Here is a 23043-nt window from a genome sequence, read left to right as displayed (position 1 = left end):
AGGATAATACATTTAATTTAATGTATTATTAAATGTATTATTATATAATGTATTATATATTGAAATTAAATTTAAGACATTTAATACATTAGGTACAGGATAGCCTAACTAGAAGGTGGAAGAAATGAGGTTTGTACAGAGTGGTGTGCCAGTCTTGTGGTGCATGCACCCCTCCTTGAGCCAGAACCCAAAAACTTATACCATGATCAGCTCCCATGTCTGTCTTGTGTGTCATGCAGGCTGTTTGCAATGACAAAAAGGATTGGGATTTCCAGCCTTAACTTAGCCTCCAGCATTTGCAGTGCTGAATTATGGAGCTCTGGCTACAGAGCTTTAGAAATAAGTTGTATTTAGAAATAAGTTGTAAGATGGGCAACACATAGAGGAGCTTACAGAACCAATACAACCAAACCAGCACCTGCACTAGCTAATGCCCTTCTGGCCTGTGGAGACAAGCTGAGCTCAGGGGAGTTTCCTGGGGAAATACTGACCATTCACTTGCTTGGGGTCACAGGATTGGGGTTCCTGCCTCTTGGTTTGCATGTGCATAACACGTCAAAATGATTTCTGCTGTTTAGTATGAGAATATAACTCAGTATTCCTTTGCACACAATTCCTCTTCACTGAGCAATCATTTGAGGCATGAGGTGCTGCTGTATCTTCCCAGATCAACCCTCGGCTGGACGGCTGCATGCGGGCATGGAACTGGCTGAATGGGGAGGACACCTCCATCCAGGAGACCATAAAGATGAATGAAAAGATGCAGTGCTTTGCTGTGGCAGGACGAGGCTCCTTCTATCCTGGCCGAGGTTTTGCTGTGTTCAATCTTACTCACAGTAAGTAGGCTGGGGTTTTTTGTTTCTGACCCGTTGTCCTGCCATTAACCATACCTGGTTAATAAACAGTGTTAAAACTTAGGTGTGTGCCAGACTCACTGTAGATTGATGCAGAAAAGATTAAACTTGTGGTTCTTGCCAAAGGAAGGCTTGTAAATGATAGATCAAGCCAGTGCAAATATGGCCATCAGGTTCTTTCTGTGTAGCTCCAGTAACACATTTCACAGCCATACTGGCTCCAGCCCATCCTCAGCCTTAGAGGCTTTACACCTCTCTGTCAGCAGCTTAGGTGCTTCCAGTCCTTACCATTGTTTCCTGCTCAACAGGGAGACCTGAAAGCCATACTTCTGTATCTTGAGATGATGATAGACAGAAAAATTGATATTGTCTATTGTCTTGGATTCACTTCTAATCATGGGCTGTCGTTACTTACACTTGGGACAAATGCAGTAAGCATATCTCTGATAGAAGCCAATGAAATTGGCATACAGTAATAACAGGTTTCAAATCAAACTTGTCCATACTAATGTAGCACTCAGAAAGGCACCTTTTATTGTTCTAGATTATTGTGTTTGCTTATCTGTGTAATCAGCTGTCAATATTTCTGAACCCACACAAATGCTGACCATCTATTTTAGCATGGTGTGTAAGTCCTGCTCTGCAGGAGCCATCTGTTCAGTGTTATGTGGATTTTTCTGCTGTGCCATGGTCAATTAGGGAGTACCAGGTGTCTGTCAGCACATGGATTTAAAAGTTCCAAAGTAAAGACAAGGCAGCATCTAAAATGCAGGTGAAGTGCAGATAAGGCCTCAGCACCTGCATTTTTTTTCAAACAATCATTCTTTTTTTTTTTTTTTTTTCCTTTGCAGTGGTAAGCTCTATAAAGAATGGATTATTGTATTTCAAGATGTGGTGAAGTAGAAAAGCTAATAGTCCTGTGAAGGGAGGTTACAGGAGCACATTGATATCTTTCTTTGCAACCTTCATTACCTTTTTTTCAATTATTAGGGCACTGAGGCAGTAAGTAGATACCAGAAAATTTAATTCAGGGTGCAACTGGTGAAATAAAACATGCCACACTTCTGAGAGATCGGTGATCAGGAAGAGTTTGAGTAGGTGGTGAGTGTAGTATGCTTATACAATTTTTGAGTTTAATACAGGCTTTCATAGAAATGTTTCCTGCATGTCAAATTTCAACTCAGATTTCTCAATGATCTTTGGACAGACTGGTTCAAAAACTGGTTTTCAATTGACCTATCTTGTAGCAGTTCTTTGAATGTGTCAGATTGGCAGCCATGGGAATTTGACGAACTCTTTGTGATAAAAAGCTTAATGTTATCCTTTGACATTCTAAAACCAGCAGAATGCATAAGGTATCAAGAGGAAACTGATGCCATTTTCTTGTCCAATTTTATGTTCAGGTGCTTTGGAATGATTTTTTGTAAAATAAAAAAAAATGTGGCAGTCCCTCCAGATGCTCATCTGCCTATGTTCTTCTCCAGGGAGAAATTGAACAGCTTACCCATTTGACACATTGTCCAATGAATTCCTTTTTCTGCAGTGCAACCTTCTTCTGGAAATGAAACCAAGACAAATTGGGAAATTGAAGTAAATGCTGTAATTCAACCAGCAACAGATACTGGTGTGCTGTTTGCCCTAGTTACAGAAGAAGCATCTGTCCCTTTATCGCTGTCTCTGATTGACTATCACTCCACAAAGAAACTGAAGCAACAGGTACAAACAAGTATTTTTGTACAGAAGTTTCCTTGCTGTTTCCTGGTAACTGGAAGTCAATTTCAAAACCAGCTGTCAAGTTTGCTGCCTGTCTCATTATTTGTCCCATCTGTTCAGAGCACAGTCTGAAACAACAGTGCTTGCCTGAAGTTCTGCCTCTTACAGGCGTGTGTCAGATGCTAATAGGGAGCTCTTTGCAAATGTGGCCTAGGTAAAAGAACTGCTCTCTTGAATGCAGGCATATTTTATTTTGTGGCACAGAAACTGTTTAGTGCCATAAACCATGGATTTCTATTCTTGCTTATCAATAGCGGTCCCAAAGTAGCCAAGAGACAGGCTTTAGGTGTGGGAAAGGTGCTGGGAAAAGCCAGTCATGGTGGAGTGTTGAATGGCATTCATAACAAAGGGCTAAATTCTGGCATTCCACAAGGGTAAGCCAGGAAGGATTTCACTAAATCCCATGAGCCAATTTTCATTTATAGTACGGCAGCTCCAGTTGGTTTGTCCCCAGTGCAATATAATGACTTCTGCAAGACCCACTAAGAACTCTCTCTGAGAAGACAGTTTCAAGAATTAGTCCCACTGGTTCACTGGTTTTTCATCTGTGCAAATGAGCTCAGAACACAATCAGCAATAGTAATAAGCCTAATTCTCTGAAGGCTCTGCAATATATTTGTAATAAAGGACACATTGGGCTCATCTTGGTACTGGGTAAGTGTAGCTAGGTATTTTTTTGCTCATTGCCTGTTTTTCTTTCTTTCCACTGCTGTTCAGTTTGTCATCGTGGCCTTGGAGAACACAGTTGTGTCCAGGCTGGCAATAAATCTCTGTGATAAAAAGGAACACTCTGTGGATGTCCTCCTCAAGAAAGATCACTTATCCCTGAGGGTGGATGGGGTAGCAGGAGAAAGTGAACTAAGCATCTCTGAGTTGGAGGACAGTCTGTCCATCCTGGAGAGCTCTTTGCAGTCAACGAAGACATACGTGGGAGGATTGCCAGGTGAGCCTCCAGTTTTGTACCATGGACCACAGACTTCCAACTCGCTTTGCTGAGCTGAGAGTCAGGAAAACTGTTTCTGTTCAAGCTGTGAGAGTCCTTCTCTTTCTGCTTGAGCAGGCCTTGTCTGCAATGCAGGAGCATAATGGATCTGGGGTGGCACTTTGCTTGAATGATTGTGTCCTTATGAGGGCAGCTGGAGGCAAAAATATTAAGAGGAGGTTTTGCTTGTTCAACAGTAAGAATTACTTAATCTGAAGGATTGCTGTAAACTGGGTTATTACCTTAAACCTGGTAAAATCCATAGGAGTTGGGCTACAGGTTCTTGCAGTGCTTCATTAATGTAATGAATCCATGGGAGCACTCCTTGAGGGGAGTACTAGGGCCTCAGGGGGTTTTGTCTAAAACTTGGGAAGTGCAGTGTGGGGATTGTCCCTGGCTGATGCTCTTTGAAGCGATCACAGCATGACACAGTTAAGTGACTGCCTCCCAGCCAGGGGCAGGTGGGGCACAACCAAGGGGCTAACACCATTGGTAGTGTCTCTGGCTTTTCAGCACAACAGCGTTTCTTCTGGGAGGTCAGTCTGCTCCTCTCTTCTGAACCTGTAAGATCAAACTTTCATCTGAATCATGAATTTTGGCCAAGTTTGGGAGTTTGTTTCTTGTTCTGCCTGAACAGGTTTATCAGTCCCTTCTGCTGAGGAATGCTGTTAAAGGAACACTTATGTCTCTGATGCACATGATGCCAGCAGCTAAGCAAAATCTTGCCCTTACTTGCCCAAGCAAGGGAGAGGTACAAATGTTTGCTTCTTGTGAGGTGCTGAAGCAGTCAGGCTGGAACAGGGTGGCTGAGGTGCCACACAGTACACATGGTGTGGCTGTCCCCACCATGAACAAGAGTTTACAGAGGATTTTTGCTGCTGATGCAAATGGCTCACAGTCACACCTGGAAGGGGGAGGCCACATACTCTGGGACATTCACACAGTGGCAGGAACAAGGCTGAAATCCCAAATGTGGCATTTTCTACTCTCAGATTAAATTATCTAAGCTGGCCATTGCACAGGCAAGAGAGGTTGCCTGCTTTCTTTTAAGCTGCTCTCAGATGCACAGTGGAGATTTCCACAGCTCAGAAATCGTCCCATTCTGTCACTGTGCAGGTTCTCTGTGGTTTAGACTACCTGTGCTGGGTGCAGGCCTGGTTTTCATTGCCATGGCTGTGGCAGCTCAGGCTCAGCTGGCTGCTGTAGGTTTAGCTGCTATCCCCTCTTTGATCTGTTGTGCTTAGCAACAGGAATTTCTGCCAGCACTCTGCTTTTGCCATTGAGAGGAACCCAGCACTTGCATGAGAAACACTGTCATTTGCCAAACAAATAAACATTTCAGCACTTCAGTTGGACTAATCACTCTGGGTTAAGTAACAATACCAAATGGTCAGATCTAAGTCAGTTTGGCTCATTCAGATTTTGAAAACATTACGTAGTTTTTGGTTTTTCCGTGCTTCCATACCCTGTGGAAAAAACAGTATCGTGGTCAAACTTCACCTCTTTATTCCATTTGCCACAAAGAAAGAAATAATTCTGGATCGAAATATGTATTAAGTCTGATCCTAAGCACAGCTAATGTTGCAGATGTGGAAGAAATACTACTTAGAGTTTCAACAGATAAGAGAGAGCATGTAGACATTAATTGCATTTTCTGTAGGCTTTTCAATTCTGGTAAATCCTAAATTATGTAATTTATATAATGCATAGGTGATTTTTCAGAAACTATGCATTCCACTAGGTGAACAAACCTTTAAACTAGTCTTTCAAATCTTTACATGGCCACATTTTGGACAGATCCATTTCTATTCAAAACAGAAAATTAAATATTTCACATAATTTACAATACAATGAAATTGTATTTCATTGTATAAATTATTGTATTTTTACAATAAAATGAAAAAAAAATTCTTTTTAATCTCTTACAAATCTATCTGAAAGCCCACACTGTCTTTCAGTCAGCCCTGTGGCACATGTGACAGCAATCTGCTTGATTCCTTAGATGAGTCTTCAAGTTGTTAAGTCACAACTTCAACTCTTCTGACTCAAAATTTAGTTTACATTCCTGTAAGGTATTACAACAGAGATGCTGCGTTCCTTCAGCAGACTTTGCAGATAAACTTTGGCAAATGGAGGGGAATGGGAAATAGATAACATCACTAAATAAAACAACTACTGAGCAATGGTAGCTCTCCCCCTGGAAGCTGAAGAGGTTTGTAGTCTTTCTTTGTGGCTTACAGATCTCCCACGAATGTTCTCTCTCCCACTCAGTCCCAGATTCTGTCTGAGCTGTGTCTGAGCACATCAGCCCTGCATATCTCCAGGCAGAGCACTTTAAATTTCATATAATCTTGGGTCAACAGGACAACCTATTGTTCAAGTTGTCCTTGCTTCGATGTAAAGATAAGTGATTTATTTAGCCACCTGAATCACTGTGAAGTTAAATATTCTTTGAGTTCATTATTTTCCATTGCACAACCAGTTTGAGTGGTCAGCTTTGGGTTGTAAATAAACTAAAGACCTTTGGGGAAAGGTAGAGGACAGAGCTCATGTAGATTTTCTTGTTGTTATGTTACTGTGTTGTGTTTTTGTTTGTTTACAGTCAGTGTGTATATGATATTACAGAAGTTAGTAGTAAGACTGACTAATTTCCTCTAGTCTATTGGATTGTGCTTAGTGTCTTCTTCCTTGCCATCTGTTTTCTGTCTCTGGTAAACTGATTAAAAGAACAGTGGATCTCCACAGTAAAAATTAGCCTCATTAGTCTGACCAATTCAACTGATGAATTCCAGCACCTTGCTCATGAAGGCCAGCAAACTTCCTGTGCTCATACACAGCAAAACCATGGTAAAGATGAGTCCAGCAAGTGGCAGAGGCAGCATATAGGAAGTGCTTTCCTGTCATAAAATTCTCCCCATAATATTTTGGAGGCTATTTTGAAGATGAAGAGCATTTAGAGGGAGGTCTAACATCTCCACCAATAACAAATTAGAGGGTTCAGAGATGGAGGGGTGGAAAACATGGGGCTGTGTGAACACATTGTCCCCCTGCAGTGAGGCTGTGCAGCACAAGGTTTCATCCAGGAGCCCTTGCAGAGGCACAGAGCAGCTGAGGAAGGGTTCAGCCTGGGAGAAGGGCTTTGGTGCACCAGAACAGATGGTGTTTTCCTCACGTCTGGGATTGGGCTCTTGCCTTCTGGCAAGGGGGCAGGGGAGGTAGAAACGCCAGCATGGAAAGAGGTGAGCTTGAATTCATTGAAGCAATATCCATCTGAGCCTAGGCAGGGCAGGTGTTTACTTAAAGGCAGCTGTCAGAGACATTTATCTCCCCTTTCCCACAGACGTTCCTGTCACCTCCACTCCGGTCACCGCCTCCTACCACGGCTGCATGACCCTCAAGCTGAACAACACAGCACTGGACTTGGATGAGGCTCTCTACAAGCACAGTGACATCACCTCACATTCCTGTCCTCCAGTCCAGGAGGGTCAGTAGGTACCACTGCAATGCGAAAGTTTTATACTCAGAAACTTTCAGTGCTTTTCTTTTTTTAAAAGATATAAATTATTCAGATCTACCGCACTGCGTGTATAGTTTCTCTTAAACACTGAAGTTATGTAGAAGCTACTGATCCCTATGTCAGATTGATTATTGAAATGCTCTTTGCTTTGAGGTTTAAAGGTTGTAATATATTTGTAAATAGTTCAGAAGACTAATATTAAATAAGTCAAAAGTACAGAATGTACTGAAAGTGAATACTGTCTTTAGGCTGTAAGAGACAGTTTCACCTGCAATGTGGGAAACCTGGTAATATATGAGTATGGACTGGAAGAAAAATAATAATTCTGTATTATTTTTTATTACCAAACACTGCTTTCTGATTTGCAAAATATGAGAGAATAAAATATTTACATACAAGTTTTTAATTTACCTGTACTGAGATTATTCTGTATTCTGGTGTCTGGAGGTTACATTGGGAGAGGGTGGGGGAGAGGGGAAGGGCTGCTTTTTTTTTTTTTGGAGGCTGAGGGTTGGGGTTTATATGCTTCCATCAGTGTTTCATATCTTCTCAGCTGCAGAGCAAATGGTGGCTGCTATTCTTATTGCTAGAGCTTCTCTTTCTGGTACCACAGAAAAAAGACTCAGTTGTGACCTTTAGAAAAACTCTTGGTCAACAGAAAATGGAAAATGAAGTTGGGTCAGCAGGAAACATTTAGAAGGAAAGACTCAAGAAGTTGAAAGCCATACAGCTTTTGTGTCAATAGCTGCTGGAGCAAATGATGAGGTGTTGAGAATTGGGGAATATTATCTGGTGATGACATATTTTTGCTGCTGCATTTTTGGTTGGCTCATTCACTGTGAGCCTAGTGGGAGCAGAGAGGCTTGAGCTGTGAGAGCTAGCCAGACTGAACTGCATGAGGTGAGAATATCCATGGGGATTTATGCAGGAAGGGTTTTAGAGCCATAAAGTGTGTTCAGCTTTTCAGCTATCCTTCTGAAGTTGGGATGGGCTTTGCCTAGTCTCTCTTGAGTCACTTAAATCTTGTTTTATTTGGTCCTTGTCTTGCATCAAATGAATAAACTGAGTAATTTTGGTATATGCTGCAGTGCAAAAATCCAAGTATTGGGTGGCTAAGGTTACACCATCCTTCAGAGGATTAGCATGAAAAAAGTCTAATTCTACAAGGTCTTTTATAAATTATTCTTGGTCAGTCATGTTATGTTTTCCCTAAGCAGATAAGGAGATAACACATTAGTCTAATAATCTTCATGTGCGGCAACATCTGCGACCAAACTGTGAAGATAAAACTGTCCCAGAGGAAAAGGGGAAAGAAGGGGAAGACTATTCCAAGCATATTTTCCAGCAAGGATCCCTGTTTTATTTAGCAGAGAAGAGAAAGGTACTCTATTAGCCATTAGACATGGCATCATAGGTTCTTATCACAAGTAAAACAATCAGCAGTGATGCAGTTGGGCAGAAAAGAACAGAACTTTATCACTTTGAACCAGTCTACTCATTTGTACTTGGAGAAGGATCTACTGTCAGCTCTAATCAGACACAAGTTTGAAAGGAAATTTCCCACTAGACAGTAATAACTTCCTGAAAGACTGTGCATGGATAGGAAAACCCAGGAGTAGTTCTATGTTTTTGCCTTTTTTTTAGTTGAGCAAGGGAAACCACCTTGTTTCTGAAAGTGCTTTAGTTACCCCTGATGACTCTGGATCAATTTGTGATCCAGTATGGGGCTGTAGTTTGGGTTTGTGCTGGAAACAGTGTTGATAACTCTGGGATGTTTTAGCTATTGCTGAGCTGGGTTTGCAGTGCCAAGACCTTTTCTGTTTCTCACCCACCAGTGAGGGGGCTGGGGATGCACAAGGAGTTGGGAGGGGACACAGCTGGGACAGCTGATCCCAAGTGGCCAGATGGATATCCCACACCATGTGGCCTCATGATCAGCAGATAGAGCTGGGGGACAAAAGGGGAAGGGGAAGGACACTTACAGTGATGGTCTTTGTCTTCCCAAGTCCCTGTTCCATGCGACGTTTCCCAGCTTTCCTGAAGATGCCTGAACCCCTGCCTGCTCACGGGAAGTGGTGGATGAATCCCAGCTCTGCTTTGCTGGTGTGTGTGGCTTTTGCTTTACCTATTTAACTGTCTCTATCTCAGCCCATGAGTTTTCTCACTTTTACGCCTCTGATTCTCTCCCCCATCCCAGCAAGGGAGAATGAGTGAGTGGCTGCCTGGGGCTGGGCTGCCAGCTGGGGTTCCACCACAAAAATCTCCCATCGTTTAGACTTGGAGTAACTCCACTGAAAAAAATTACAGATTCGGAAGACACCTATTTTTAAACCAAGAAGATGAAACAAGCCCTGCTTTACTTTGCTCTTTTCAAATGAACCAATCTAGCAAAATAGTTTCATGTCTGGTATTTTGGTAAAATCTCTGTGGTAGTTCCAAAAAAAGTGTGGCATAAATGAATCACAAACATGTCTGACTTTTGTGTTAATATAAGTGACACTATTTATATGGCCAGAATTATTTTGGGTCCTGGAAACGTGAATCCTGTGGTATGTTATGGTACTCTGCAGTTCCATACGAAATGTGGTGTGTACAAGAGCATTTAATTCTCTAATTCAGAGCACAAATTGCTCCCAATCTTTGCATATGTGTGCATATATGTGTAGATGTTTTGCATAGACCACAATGCACCCTGACTCAAAATGTGGTTTAGAAGAGAAACTCTGAATTTCTCAGTCTGGAGAATGATAGAAGAGGTGGGGGACAAGGGGGAGCAGAGTGTAAAGATGAATTGTTTTAATACCCTACTGCAGCACCATACTGGAAAAAGGTTAGGAGGAAGAGGTAGCTGCAATAAGCATCCCTTCATTCCTTCTCAGTCACTTGCTTCAACCCAAGAGAAACATTGATTTCATCCTTGTTCAGTTAGTCTAGGTGTTCAACCCAAAGGGATCAAGTCTGTTCTGGACTTCGAGTCCTCAAAATGGACCCAGGTGGTTCCCCTGGTAGTATTCACAGCAAGTAAAAAGAAGTAAATGTGTATCTTCGCTTACTTCATAATCAGAGTGACTGTGCTTTTAACAGCATGCACTTGCACAAGAACTAAGCATTTGGGATGCATTAAATTAATGTTTAAAACAAAACAAATGATCTCTTTTCTGACTTCTGTTTTTCTCAGCCATGTTCATATAACTCACCTTGTCAACAAGATGAGTAAGGCACCTCATCACCGGCCCAAAACTTTGCATCTCAGAAAAACCTTAATTGAACAAAAGGTGGCTTTTATGGTCCATGTAAATTAATCTCTCTTCTTATGTGTATCAGTACTGAATCTGCTTTTTATACATTGAGGTAAAACACATGAATTAACAGATATTTTTTGCAAGTTGCAAAGTACTATGCAAAAGGATGATCACTCTTTTTTCCATTTTAAGCAGGTCTGATGGTGTCCCTTTCTTTCAAAGGAAACTGTCAAGTAAGCTGGTTTTGTTTATTTAGTTTTTTTCAATATCCTCATAATAGAGAACAGCTGCTTAAAATGTTAATGAGAAATACCTTCCATTCCCTGTTTTACTCTTTGGCATTTCAGGAAGTTTCTAGAGCTTCATTGCTGTCTAGACTGTAAGATCTATGGAGCAAGCAGCACCAACACCCTTCCTGCAGGAGCAAAATGCAGTGAAAGGATGCAGCATTAAATGGGTTTTTGTGCTGTTTGTAAGTACCCCTGTCCCAGAATAAGGCAAGTGTGTGCCAAAAGGAATCTCAGCTAATGTGAGGAGGCAGGGTGCACACAACAGGGATATGGCTTTTTTCCTGTCAGTGGCGCTGCCAAAGGTATTGTTGCTTAGCCTTTGGAGAAAATAAATACATTAAAAAAGGAATTGGGCCTCTTCATTCCTTTCATCCTTTCATTCACTCTGTTTTAGTCATGGTGAAATGCCTGCATTAGGTCTTGGATTAACTTAAAAATAAATAAGAGGCATTTAACCTAAAATGGTTTTTCTAGTGATGCTCTTTTGACTAGAAAGGAATTAATTTGAACACTAAAGTGTACCCTAAAATAGACATCTGGAAATGGTATTTTTAGTGCATTAACATGACATTTTATTATGAAGACTAGAATGGCAAAAAGTTCAGCTAAAACAGTACAAATAGAATTAGCCTTTCTATCTGAAACTTGAAAAGAGAAACTATTTGATAGAGTACTTCTTCCTCTGTTCTTTTGCTTTCCTTTCCTTCCAAATATACACAGCCTTAGGATAGTATAAATATACACAGTGAACTTTATTGTAAAATAATTGCCACACTTTATTAGTACAACACTTTCACCAGAAGAGTTATTAAACACTACAAGCAAACAAACTCTTGCTAACCAAAATTATTGACTCTGGGAGCTCCCAGCTACCCACTCAGACAACACAGTCTAAAACCCCTCAGTATTGGTTCATGAAAGCAGAACACATATCTGGAGTATTTTCGTCATTTTTCCTCTTGAAGAAAATCTATTCTGCAGTGGACTGGGAGGGAAGCATCTCATGCTTACAGTAGCCAGAAAGTTCTACTACATCTGCCTGCAGGCACACTGAGTGGTGATGTGCCTGCCCTCACAGCTCCAGGGCTCTGCCCTGCTCACCGGGAGATGTGGCTAAAAGCAGAGTGGCAGTAACTCTGTGCTGGGCTCCTTTGGGAACTCTACTGCCTGCACAGCACAGTTTCCAGAGGTTTCTTTAAAACAAAGGAAAAGCCTACCAGCTACTAAGATAAATTCTTTGTTCTATGGTGCATATGGTGGAGGCTTTTCCCCAGGCAAGCAGTAAGTTGGTGTATAGAGGGCTGGAGCATTTGGGGGAAGACCATAGCTGGAGCTGGACTGAGATGGAGGCTGAGTTTCTTCTGATAAAGAAATGTCAGTAGATGATGTTCCTGGAAAATTGCTGGCAGGCTGTATCAGACAAGGAGAAATAACTTCTTCAGTAAAGGATTACAACCCCATCACAGCTTTGTGTTGTTTGCCATGTGGGACATAATAAGCCCCACGATTAAATTCCACATGCATTGCAGCACAACATTAACTTTAGTTCTAAAGCACCTGCTTAAGTGTAGCAATGATGGTGTCTAGTGAAACAAGAGATTCCATCTGTAACCCAAGTCATTTTTAATAGACATTGTGCAGACAGCTAGGCAATAGAGCAGAACAGAAATTTCTGCAGGAAAAGATGCTTGGCTTCCTGGGTGAGGCACAGCACCTGACTGACTGATTAGGTTATGTGTAGCTGCTCCTTTCCAGGCCTCACTGTGAAATTTAAATTACCTCAGATGTAATTAATCTCAGTCATAATACTTGCATAATTATTTGCCAAATGCAGATTCCTCTTAAGAGAAAATTTTACAGATGGGCACGTGTTTCCCTCTTTGGCAGTCAGCTATGATGGGGCTTTGCCTGAAAAAGGCACATTAAATAAATAGAGCTTAGGAAGTAGCCTATCTTCAGAAACAAACAGGGTTCATTAACACAAAAGAATGCATGTAGGGAGTAATATTCTGGATAAAATCCTACTACTGCTTTAAACCAAGTTTTGTCACTGATTTCAAGAGGATGACGATTTTACTCCTCCTCTCATATGACAGCACGTGTCAGTCTGTGGGCTTCAGCTGAAGACATGGGCTCAGTTCCCCTCAAGTTCAGACTTTAAAGTGAACTTAAAGTGCCTGGAATTTAAAAATGAGATAAAGTAATCATGGATCTTTTTCAAGGGAAATGAAAAATCTGGGCAAGTGATGTTCCCTGCTGCTAAAAAAAATTAATATCCACAATCTAGAAGGCCAGGGCCAGGGCTGCCCTTGGACGATGGCATCTCAGAGCTGTCCAGGGCTGGCAGACCCCATGCCAAGGTGTTTGCTTCCTCCATGGGGCTCCATGTGACTGCTGGGTCAAACCCTCCTGGCAAGGAGAATGTTGTCCTGCATTTGTACCACACAGTGACTTAGTGAGTGAGAATGGGGGGATCTCAACAGGAAGGCTTGTTCATGCCCTTTAACTCTATGAGGCAGTGCAGGTACACTGACAGACCTGCTAGATACATCACCTCCAAACTTAGGTGTTGTGGTTTTGGGTTGGCTTGGGGCTTTATTTATTTCAGAGTTGTTGTTTCCCTCCCCTCTCAATCTGCAACCACTGCTTCCATCTGTTTGCCTGGAATTGCTTCTGCAGTGAGTTCTCTCTAGCAGGAATAAGTGGCACAACCCGTAAGTGCTGTCATCACCAGCAGTCCCTGCCCAGCTAATCAGGACCATTACCTGCCCAGCTGGCTGGCCTGTTACCAAGACTAGTTGTGGCTGAACTGTATTATTTTGTTGGCACATGTCACAGTAAACAAAAGAAATGCTGGTTACATCCTTTCAAAATGCATTCCTGCTATCACCATTTCTTTTTGCCATATGGCTGATTTCTTTGATAGATTTCACCTCTCTGGCCAGCATTTATTCAGTGAGATACTGGATTCAGCAAAGGACAGGAATGAATGTCATATATCTATAACCTGAGATAATCCACTGGTGACTCTAAAGGGTAGACTAGCTCAGTCAGGGACTTCTAATCTGTGGACAGCTAAAAATTCAGTTTCCCACATCTAAGTGTGCAGCCCTTTTGGGATGCCATGGGATATCCCAGATGTCCCTACAGATGTGACCCAGGGAAATGGGACCTGAACCTGGACCTTCTCAGAGTAGCAGCAGGGGACAGGTGGCTACTTGATCTCATTATCAGGCAGTTCAGATCCCTACATGCCAACAGCCCCTGTGTTCAGTCAGATGAATCCCAGACCCAGACTGGGATTAAGGACTACAACCATCTGAGCAGGGCTTGTGAAGGTCTGAATCCAGCAGCTTGAAGCACTGAGATGGAACATGAAGACCTCCAGCCCTATGGATTCAGCCCACAGCTCTCAAGCAATGGAAGCAGATGACAGTTAAGCTTCTGGCTGTTCCTGATCATTCCTGCTTCCATCATTCATGAGATGTACCTCTGAATAAGTTTATTTTGATTTCTTAAAATTCATATACTGATGCAGAAATTACTTCTCTCCAAACTGCAACATAATGAGTTCATACATACAGGGAGGTGGCTTGCTTTTAGTTTTTTCCCCAGGAATAGAGTTAAGTTTTCCTATTGTTTCTTACTAACAATCCCAGTGGATCCCAGTGTTTCTTACTAACCTCTCCTGACTTGGGAACAGCTCCTGGTGTCTGCCTCTGAATGTTATGAAAGTGAAGGAAGATAAATGAACAGACTTATTTGAAAAAGTAGAAATCTAGGGAAATAATAGTGTTTATTTTGGAGCGCAGATAAGAATTTGGTGAAAATGCAATGTATTTCTATTTCTCAGTGGACACAGGACTGAACAGTCACAATGGATCCTCATGACTACTTACATGAATATTTTCAGCTTAATTTTATGTGTTTCTATCCCCTTCTCTGTCTACTCTTGGCAACTCTTACCTCACCAGCAGGTGAGAGTCCAAAGGACAACCAGAGAAATCCTGAGGTCTGAGAACAGAGCAGAAAACTAGGCACAGACTAAGTCATCCCACAGACAAACCTGGGAGCTGGGATCCAGCTAAGAGCTCCTCTGCAGAGTTTGCACTGAGTAGCAGCTAATGCTTTTGTGGTGTGTGAGAGGGGTGTGTGTCTGTACTGTACCTGAAGAGGCAGTGGGTAGGAGGGATAGGTAGAAATTGTTGCTGCAGAAGGACAGAAGCCAGCGTAGGTCAGGATCTGCTGGGCGGGATTGTACAGGATCTGGGGAGGAGGTGCAGCACTGAAGGCAATTGGGGACAGAGGTACCTGTTGAGCACACAAGACAACAAAATATCAGTACAGTGCAGAGGGGGCTGGAGCAGGAGCTGCTCCTAACACAAGCAACAATTCAACAACTTTCTATTTTCCAACACAATACCAACACAAAAAAACAGCAGACAGAATGAGAGGAGGGTGTATCCGGAATGAATTTTCTGAGTAAAAACACACAGCTATTTTAATCTTCTTCCCTTGGAAAAAGGCTGCTGGTGCTTCCCTAGCAACAGTTACAGAAGCACTGGCAGGGCTCCAGATCCAAGACACCCTGAAGTGCACGGCATACAGCTTTGGCTGCCTCTTCTTATTCATCCAGCACCAAACACCAAGTCCTTCACCATTTACTGCTGGCTCCTTCCAATGGCAACTACCTGATGCCCTCAAGTCTTTTTTCTCTGCTTTCCTACACAGATTTACCTAGATCTCCCTTTCCAGGCCAGTTGTTCCTCTTTCACAGCTCACTCTCACTTGGGAAATGGAGTTTGCTGCTGGCTCTCCAGCATCACTCTCAATGTGCTTACCTCATTCCTACTGCAGAAGATCCTTCTCTCATGGCTTTATGGCATGTCTTTTAATTACAATGCAAAATGAAGTTTGAATGAAGAAGTAATAGCTCGCATTAAACCTGCTAAAAAATCTTGGTCAGGAAGAAAGATCAAAAGCTGGATGTGAAAGAGGGTTTGTGTTAAACCCTAAAATCTTGTGCTATATAACAATTTGTGAAGGACAGCAGAGCAACAGAGCTTTGTGAAATATTTTCACGAGATAAATCCAGTGGTTTCTTTTATTTCCTTTGTTTTTGTTAGCAGATTCCTCCACATGAGAGCATGGAATTTTCTTTTCACTGAAATAATAAAATATGGTAGTTGCCAGACAAATGCTGAAAGCAGCAGCCAGGATTTTTTTTTTTTTCTTTTTACTTCCTTTCAGATTTATCAGTGGGAGATATAAACCATTGCACCCTCTGGAGATAGTGTGAGATCTCTCTGATTTAGAAAGAGGTATATTAATTGTGTTTGTACATGAAGAACATCATCTAGGTCACTGATGTACCACATAAGGTTACTGAGAAATCTAGGCCTTAGTTTCCTGGGGAAATCTGGCATTTCAGGAGCTGGCATGGAGAAAGGCTGGGATCAAAGGCAGAGAGCTTATTTCACAGGAGAAGGCAAAAGTCCCTCATCTTCAAGGCACCCTCCTCAAAACACTCTCATCTGCAAGGAACCCACCTTTCTACCTGCCCTGCTGGGTGGATGTGCTGGGGAAGAGACACTGCCTCAGGAGTAGGGAGGAGTAGGTAACCTGCTTGCTTCAGACCCAAAGGTTTGGGGCCAGTGCACAGCCCCAGAGGGTGCCCTTCCTTCCTCAGAGGAGGGATAAAATCAGATCCCTCTGACATAAATGAGTCAAGAAACTTGACCCACAGATGTGAAATGTAGATGCCTGTTCTGCATCTGTCACCAGCTTTCTGGTGTGGGTCTCTTTGGGTGCTGCTGTGTGACCCCCTTTGGCTTCTCCTCTTAAGGACCTCTCTCAGTCCTCTCACATTCCATCCACCCACGGAGCAATGCTCTCTAATTGCTAAGGATGAACATCTCAACAGTCCTAGAAGACAAATTTGGGGAGTCATCCACGCCACATATACTAGTTCAAAGTGCCTTATTATCATTCTATCTGGTCTCAGCCCAGGGCCAGCAACAATTCGTGGTTACTGAAGTTGGTTGGATGCTTTTATCAAGTATTCCAGTAATGACTCTGTATTAAATTACTCACCCAAAGGGTGGGTTGAGACATTCTAAACTGCACCAACACCCAAGTCAAAGAGATAAGGAGCTATGAACTAGCCAGGAGTGCTAACAGTGCCAGCTCACTCAGCTCACTGGCCTCACACAGACCTGCCAGAGCATTTATGTCTGACCTCGAGCTTCTTTCCACATCAGACTGCACCTGTAGTTGCATGAGTGCTAAGCCATGAACCCATGGCAAGTAGCTCAGTCATGAGGGGTTCATTTTGCTTTCCTTTTTAGAGCAGGATGAAGGAAGCAATGCTATTTAATCTGTTCAGATTCCTTTAAGGACTGCAAGAAGGAGATTAATTAAAACAAATTTTAAAAAGTATCCCCTTCCCACCCCCCATCCTCCCCTTTAGGACTATCAGTAGTTCAGACTAATGCAGCCCTAAACTCAGGGCAGGCAGATTCCTTGGCAAGGTGTGTCAGAAAAACATCAAGAAGCCATCAAATGAACACGGGACAGGGAAGGGAGTTTCTACATTAACTCCTCATCAGCAAGTGAAATGTTCCCTGTAATTCTTTACCTGCAGCTTCTGTAAGAAATAATCACAGTGTGTTATCATTTTGGGTACCTCGACTACATCTCTTGATGTAATATCTTGATCTGCTTTTTTGTTAGAGGTGACTTTAAGGGAACTGCCTCCATGTCTTATATCCAAGCATGCTGTAGATCTTAAAGGAGATCAGGGGAGAACCCAGGGTCTGCAGGGAATTTGTCGCAAGAAAGAAAAGCCGAAATAACCAAAACAATGCTTTTTTTCTGTCCAGAAAATCTGATGGGTTTAAAGGAAAGGGCACTATTTTGCAAACTCTCCCCTTTGTAACATGGTTTGGCTGCCAGCATTCCCCAGAGATAAACATGATGTTTTTTGTTTGACTAGTCAGCCTGGCCTTGTGTTTTCTGGAAGTCCATCCCAGAGCAATGCTGTGAGGCATTTCAGGGGGCTTTGCAGTTCTCCCTGCAAAATGCCAGTGAGCATTTATATGAGAAGGTGACATCTTAAAGTAAATAGTTCTCTCACATACTTCAAAGGGTTTTTTCCCCTCTTTATTTCAGTCCCATGCCCCTTTCTTTTCCTCTTCTACTTGATGTTTTCTTGGCCCCTGTCTTCCCCCAAGAGTTACTCCTTTTGTAAGGAAAGGGAGCAGCAGATTAGCAAACTATTTCTGGTACTAACTCAAAAGAACCCTGAGAAAGCACAGGCAGGAGCAAGGAGCAATCATTGCATTTTGGATTGCTGCTTTAGTAAGGTTTTCACAAGCATAGCTGAGGTGACTGACACAAACTCATCTTTCCCTTGAACTACAACATCCTTTTCCTGCTCACACTCAGTGGAGACATTGAACAGCTTATTCAGATGAGGTTTTAGCTGGAGCCCTGACAGGCTCACTCCAGCTAAGCCTGGGGTCAAGCTGCTCATCCACTGCTGCTGGGATTTCTCTCCATGGTTTTATGCCACCCAGTCAGAGGACCCAGACCCTGACCCAGGCTCTGCCTCCCAGCAAGGGAATGTGCCAGATCATGGACACTGCAGTTCTCCCAGGAACATCTCCTTGGCTTGATGTTCCTCACCAGCAGTGCAGTGATGGCCCTGCAAAGCACAGAGCTGTATCAGAGCCTCAGCCCAAATCTCATATAAGCTTAGGTTTGAGCAAGACAGGTTAGGTGGACTCAGGCTGGCTCTCTGCATGTTTCCTACAGCTGCACTCACACCCATCTGTGAGGCAGGAGAAACATTGTGGTGGCACTAAGCTGCAGTGCTCTCCCAAAAACTATCTGTAGGTGATAGCTGCCTTCACTCCACATGCAAGCTGCTCTTCCCCTCATTTCTTACTGTGGTTGTTTCTGTTCCCCTTCTGCTCCTATCACAGAGAGGGGATGATTTAAGATGGGAAAATTGCTTTCTACTCCCTTTGGGCAGCTGCAAGTCTTCAGTGGCTGGCTGCAATCTGTTATCAATTCCTTGCAGGAGTCCCCTGCATAAAGGAGAGCCCTGCTGCACATTTCTTACATGAGACAGCTCAGGGCGCTTGTTTAGCTTAAGCTGGACAGAGGAATATTTCCAGGAAATGTTGCAACCCTTAACAAAGGTGAATTTCAAAAAATTCACATGGCCCTGCTCTACTTTAAACATGGATTTAAGCACCCAGCACACAGTGTAGACAGCCTGGGCATGCTTCCTAAGGAATGCTGGGGGGTCAGAGATGTCAGGCCTGATGGCCTGACTGGATCTTTGGCTCTGACTGGGTGCCAGTTCTGAGCAGTCCCATCCTGCCACTCTGCTCCCCCTCCTGTCCTGATGTACAACTCATCTCCCTTGCCTGCTCTCTCTCAGCTATCTCTCATGCCTTCTCTTGCCTGCTCTATCTCTCTTTTTTCATTTTACCCATCTTTCTATTCAGTTTTCTCCTCTGCAACAGTGACCAGACACATCATGGATCTAAGATGGCCCATGCTGCTATCAAACCTCCCTCTGGTTCCTGCATTTCACCTCCATCTCCATGCCTCTGCCCATTTAGTTCTACTACTCTCCTGAAAGCCTAGTAAATCATGAGCCCCTTGCTTGGTCTGTAGGCATTGCTCTAGCAAACAGGGCCACTGATAGTGACAATCCCAGGAACAGCAACTCCACCCTTTATCGTGCCAGTGACCCAGGCAAATGAGGGACGTTACTGGAGAATCCCTCTCACTGCACAGTCTCTTCTGAATGCTGTGATGCACAGCATGGTGGTGTGGCACAGGGAGTAGTTAGAAGGCTGCATTCCTTAGTGAAACAAAAGAGGATATTGAAGTGTCCGAGCACACAACTGTTTAAATAAAAATTGAACTGGTACTTCAGAATTCACCCCATTCTTAGGGAAATGAACTACACAAGGCTGAGCACGTAGGACTTGACTTTTACATGTTAGCCACAAATTAGCATCCTCAGACTCCGTGCTGGCCCCCACAATCAGTGATGAATTAGAAGGGAAAAAACATATGCCACTAAGTGAATTGCCAGCATTTGTTCACACTGTTGTGGTATTTTTCTTCCATTCATGTATTTGACTGGGCTTGACCCACTTAGCTGTGAACAGCTGGCAACAGCTTTGCCTAAAGGTATAAATCCATGAGAGAGGCTGAATTGTTAAGGGACAACGACTCAAAACATTCCTCCATTTGCTGAGACCCCAAGGCGCTCAGCTGAGCTGGAGGAGGTGAATTTTTGGGTGTGTAATGGCTAAACCTCTGATCTGATAAGGCAACAGGGTGAATGATAGGCTGTGAGTGAGATAAGAGCTGGATCCTGTGGACATGGATTGTTCCCATTGTCATGCTAACTTGTGGTCTCTAACACAAACCACTGAGTTGTGGGGGTCCCCCTCTTCCCCCCGGGGAAGTACCAGGGAATTCAGGACATTTGCCTGTGGCATCTTTACTGATGGGGCACAACTGACTCAACTGCTGCTAGGATGGGCAGCTATGCTGTCTTAGAAGGTGTCAAGGATTCCCAAAGCATCCCATAATTCACATTCTTATGTCAAGCTCCCCGCCTAGCGGGAGGTACCTGAGCATTCCCACCTGAACCAGAGTGAATACAGACCCACCAGATGCTGTTCTGGGGATTTCTCTCCACCACCAGACAGATGTGATCAGCAACCACCACCTGGACCAAGACTGCACAGCGACCAAGCCTTGTCTCTTGTGGGTGGTGAGATCCTCATGCTCCTGTCCTCTCTCTCTTTCTTTCTCCTTGTGTGTGTCCTTGGGTGATGTTGTTGCATGTTCATGTTGCAATTCTTTAATCTTTTATTACTATAGATAATAACCACCAAAACGGCTCCATAGCTGTTTTCCTTTGCAACCAAACTGGTTTATAATAAACCCTACATTGCTTATTTAAAAGCAGTGACATTTAGTGTTGTTTCATTCTCATCTGCTCCAAGGGAGCTATTAACAAGAACCTGGGTTACACTCTTGGTACCTTCTGTGGTGGCTCACATTCCAGACTCCCACAACACCCTGGAAACATATTCAAAGCATCTCCTTTGTACATTTATACTTCCTTGGTCTTAATTTGATAATGCCAACACACAGAAAGTCCTCACATAAGGCAAAATACTGTGAGCCTTACCATGTCTTTAAAAGCCCCAAGAATGGCTGCAGTGATAATCCCCAGGAACAAGCCGATGATGTTGAGGACTGTGGAGGACCACAACAGTCTGTACAGGTGGAGCACGTCCTGACAGCTGCTCACACCCAGAAACTCATAGTAGCTGGAGGACTGGTCTGAACTGAAAGAGAATGCAGAGACAATGTCACTGCAGTGGGAATGGTTTCACACACAATACAGGATCTGACTCTCCTGCTTGCTTTCCTCTTTGGCAAAGTACTACACCCTTCCTCCCACCAAAAACTGCTCAGAAGAACTGGAGAAAGCCCTGCTGAAAAACTGGCTCTGCTAAGGCCAGCATCAAATGCAATCCAACCCTAGTTTGGCTGATTGGTGGTAGTTACCATCATGGACCCTTTATTTTTTCTTCAGTGTCTCTAAACAGAGACATAATCTTGGCCTATGGAGGCTGCCCTTTCCATTTAGCTACCAGACAAAGCTTGCTTAGCTTTGCTTTTTTACCCAGCTCACCTAGAAATCTGCTGGCATCTCAAAAATTGGGGAAGGCAAGTTTCTAAAGCATTAACTCAGCTACAGGAAGGGAGATATTGCCAGCTAGCTACGTTTGTTTATGGTGTTTGTGGTTTCAACACAGTACAGTATAAAGATGTCTTTACACTTGGGTTGTATATCCAGAAATCTTTGTTCATATTTCTACACCACACTGGTTATTGTAAATCAGGCATGTGGTGAAGTTACACCTCATTGTCTTGCCAAAAGCCAGAAATATCCTACTGCAAAATTTGAAACCACAGGTTCCTGCAGTCCTTTCCAGGACCTACCTTAATTTGAGCCCACTAATGATCTTCTAGGGCAGCTATTTGAGTAGGAAAGGTTTTTTTAAATGCCAAGCCTGTTTTTCCACTGTTAGGAAATTGCCAAATTGCCATGAGATTATGGTGGAAACCAGAAGTGGGCAGTTTGTGTTCACTCCTCTGTTCCCCCATCCCCAGTGCATGTGTGGTTAGGGAAAGCTCTGCAGAACAGTCCACAACATTTCTGGGAAGCACCAAGCCAGGCACAGTAACTTCTGGAAATATCCAATCAATGGCTTCAGGTCATGGTTCTGGCACTGAAGAACCACTACTGTTGAGTTCACCTGGGCCCTGCCATGAGCCCATCTTAACTAAATAAACCTACAGCTTCAGCTGCCATGAGGCTGGGGAAATCTGATTTTACAATCCTGCCTTCATATCAGTCTATTCTAGGCCAACAACACATCACTCTGTGGGCCCGTGCCTCTTCCCACTTCTCTCTAGCCGTCCTGTGAACTGGAATTGCCAAGTCTCCAGAGCAGCATCACTGCTTATTTACCCTGGATTTGTCCATGCTAGTGCCATAAGATCTTGCTGTCCACTGTAGAATGTTGACAATAGGAGAACACACACATTTAATATATCATTGGATAATGTCACAGCAATGAGCAGTCCCAAGTGTTTCAAACAAACTCCATGTCTTAGAAAAATGGCACTGAGGATCTCCATCTGAAAGGGAAATATGCCTGATCTCTCCTTGAGGTTACTTTAAGCAACAGTTTCAGTCACTTTTTTTGACAGCTCCTAACACTTTCACCCCTTTAACAGTCCTGTTCTTTTCTGTGTTGAGTTGGGTTGGTTGGTTCAGTGTTAACATGCAGACATTAGCTGTGTACCATGGAAGGAAACATTCTCACATACTGCATTGCAAATGTTCCATTATCTGTCTGGTATAGAAAAGGTACCAAAGCTGTGCATTCTCTACCTTTCCCACTTGTTTTGTACAACTCCATCATGTCCAGATTTAACATTTCTTACATAAGCAAAAGAGTCTACATGGGATTTTAATTCATTTCATAGACCTTCATTCACTTTGTGTCTCCCATCTGCATAAATCACTTCTCTCTAGTCCCAAATGTTCTTTTACTTCTCTAGTTGAGATATCATCTGGCTAAAAGTTACCTTTTCATGCAGAAGCCTTGTGTAGAAGCTTGACTGTTCCCACCTTGTTTCCCTACACATAAAATGTTTATGTCTGGCATCATGCTAGCCAAGTCCTACAGAGGACTGGGGTTATTCAGGGCTGCTAGTATGTGAAGAGGAGGCAAAACCAAAATGAAATAGGTGTAGGAAGGAAGAAAGA

General features: G+C 43.1%; 2 protein-coding genes across 2 annotated transcripts in view; one reads left to right on the top strand and one right to left on the bottom strand.

Moving 5' to 3' along the window:
- Positions 1-7524, top strand: part of GAS6 (growth arrest specific 6) — a 39751-nt gene extending 32227 nt beyond the window's left edge. The window contains exons 12-15 of the mRNA XM_058045251.1: positions 668-836; positions 2398-2570; positions 3345-3570; positions 6950-7524. Of these exons, the coding sequence (XP_057901234.1) occupies positions 668-836; positions 2398-2570; positions 3345-3570; positions 6950-7101 (720 nt within the window). The 3' untranslated portion in view covers positions 7102-7524. The remainder of the gene's footprint in view (positions 1-667; positions 837-2397; positions 2571-3344; positions 3571-6949) is intronic.
- A 3876-nt stretch (positions 7525-11400) lies between these two features.
- The window catches only part of TMEM255B (transmembrane protein 255B), a 68887-nt gene continuing 57244 nt past the window's right edge, over positions 11401-23043 (bottom strand). Inside the window, exons 7-9 of the mRNA XM_058018264.1 lie at positions 20887-21046; positions 14826-14969; positions 11401-12068 (exon numbers count right to left, since the gene is read on the bottom strand). Of these exons, the coding sequence (XP_057874247.1) occupies positions 11901-12068; positions 14826-14969; positions 20887-21046 (472 nt within the window). The 3' untranslated portion in view covers positions 11401-11900. The remainder of the gene's footprint in view (positions 12069-14825; positions 14970-20886; positions 21047-23043) is intronic.

The sequence above is a fragment of the Melospiza georgiana genome, chromosome 2 (genome assembly GCF_028018845.1).
Source record: "Melospiza georgiana isolate bMelGeo1 chromosome 2, bMelGeo1.pri, whole genome shotgun sequence".
Taxonomy (NCBI): domain Eukaryota; kingdom Metazoa; phylum Chordata; class Aves; order Passeriformes; family Passerellidae; genus Melospiza; species Melospiza georgiana.
Note: the sequence above shows the minus strand (reverse complement) of the source record. Positions and strands in the feature narration are given on the sequence as shown.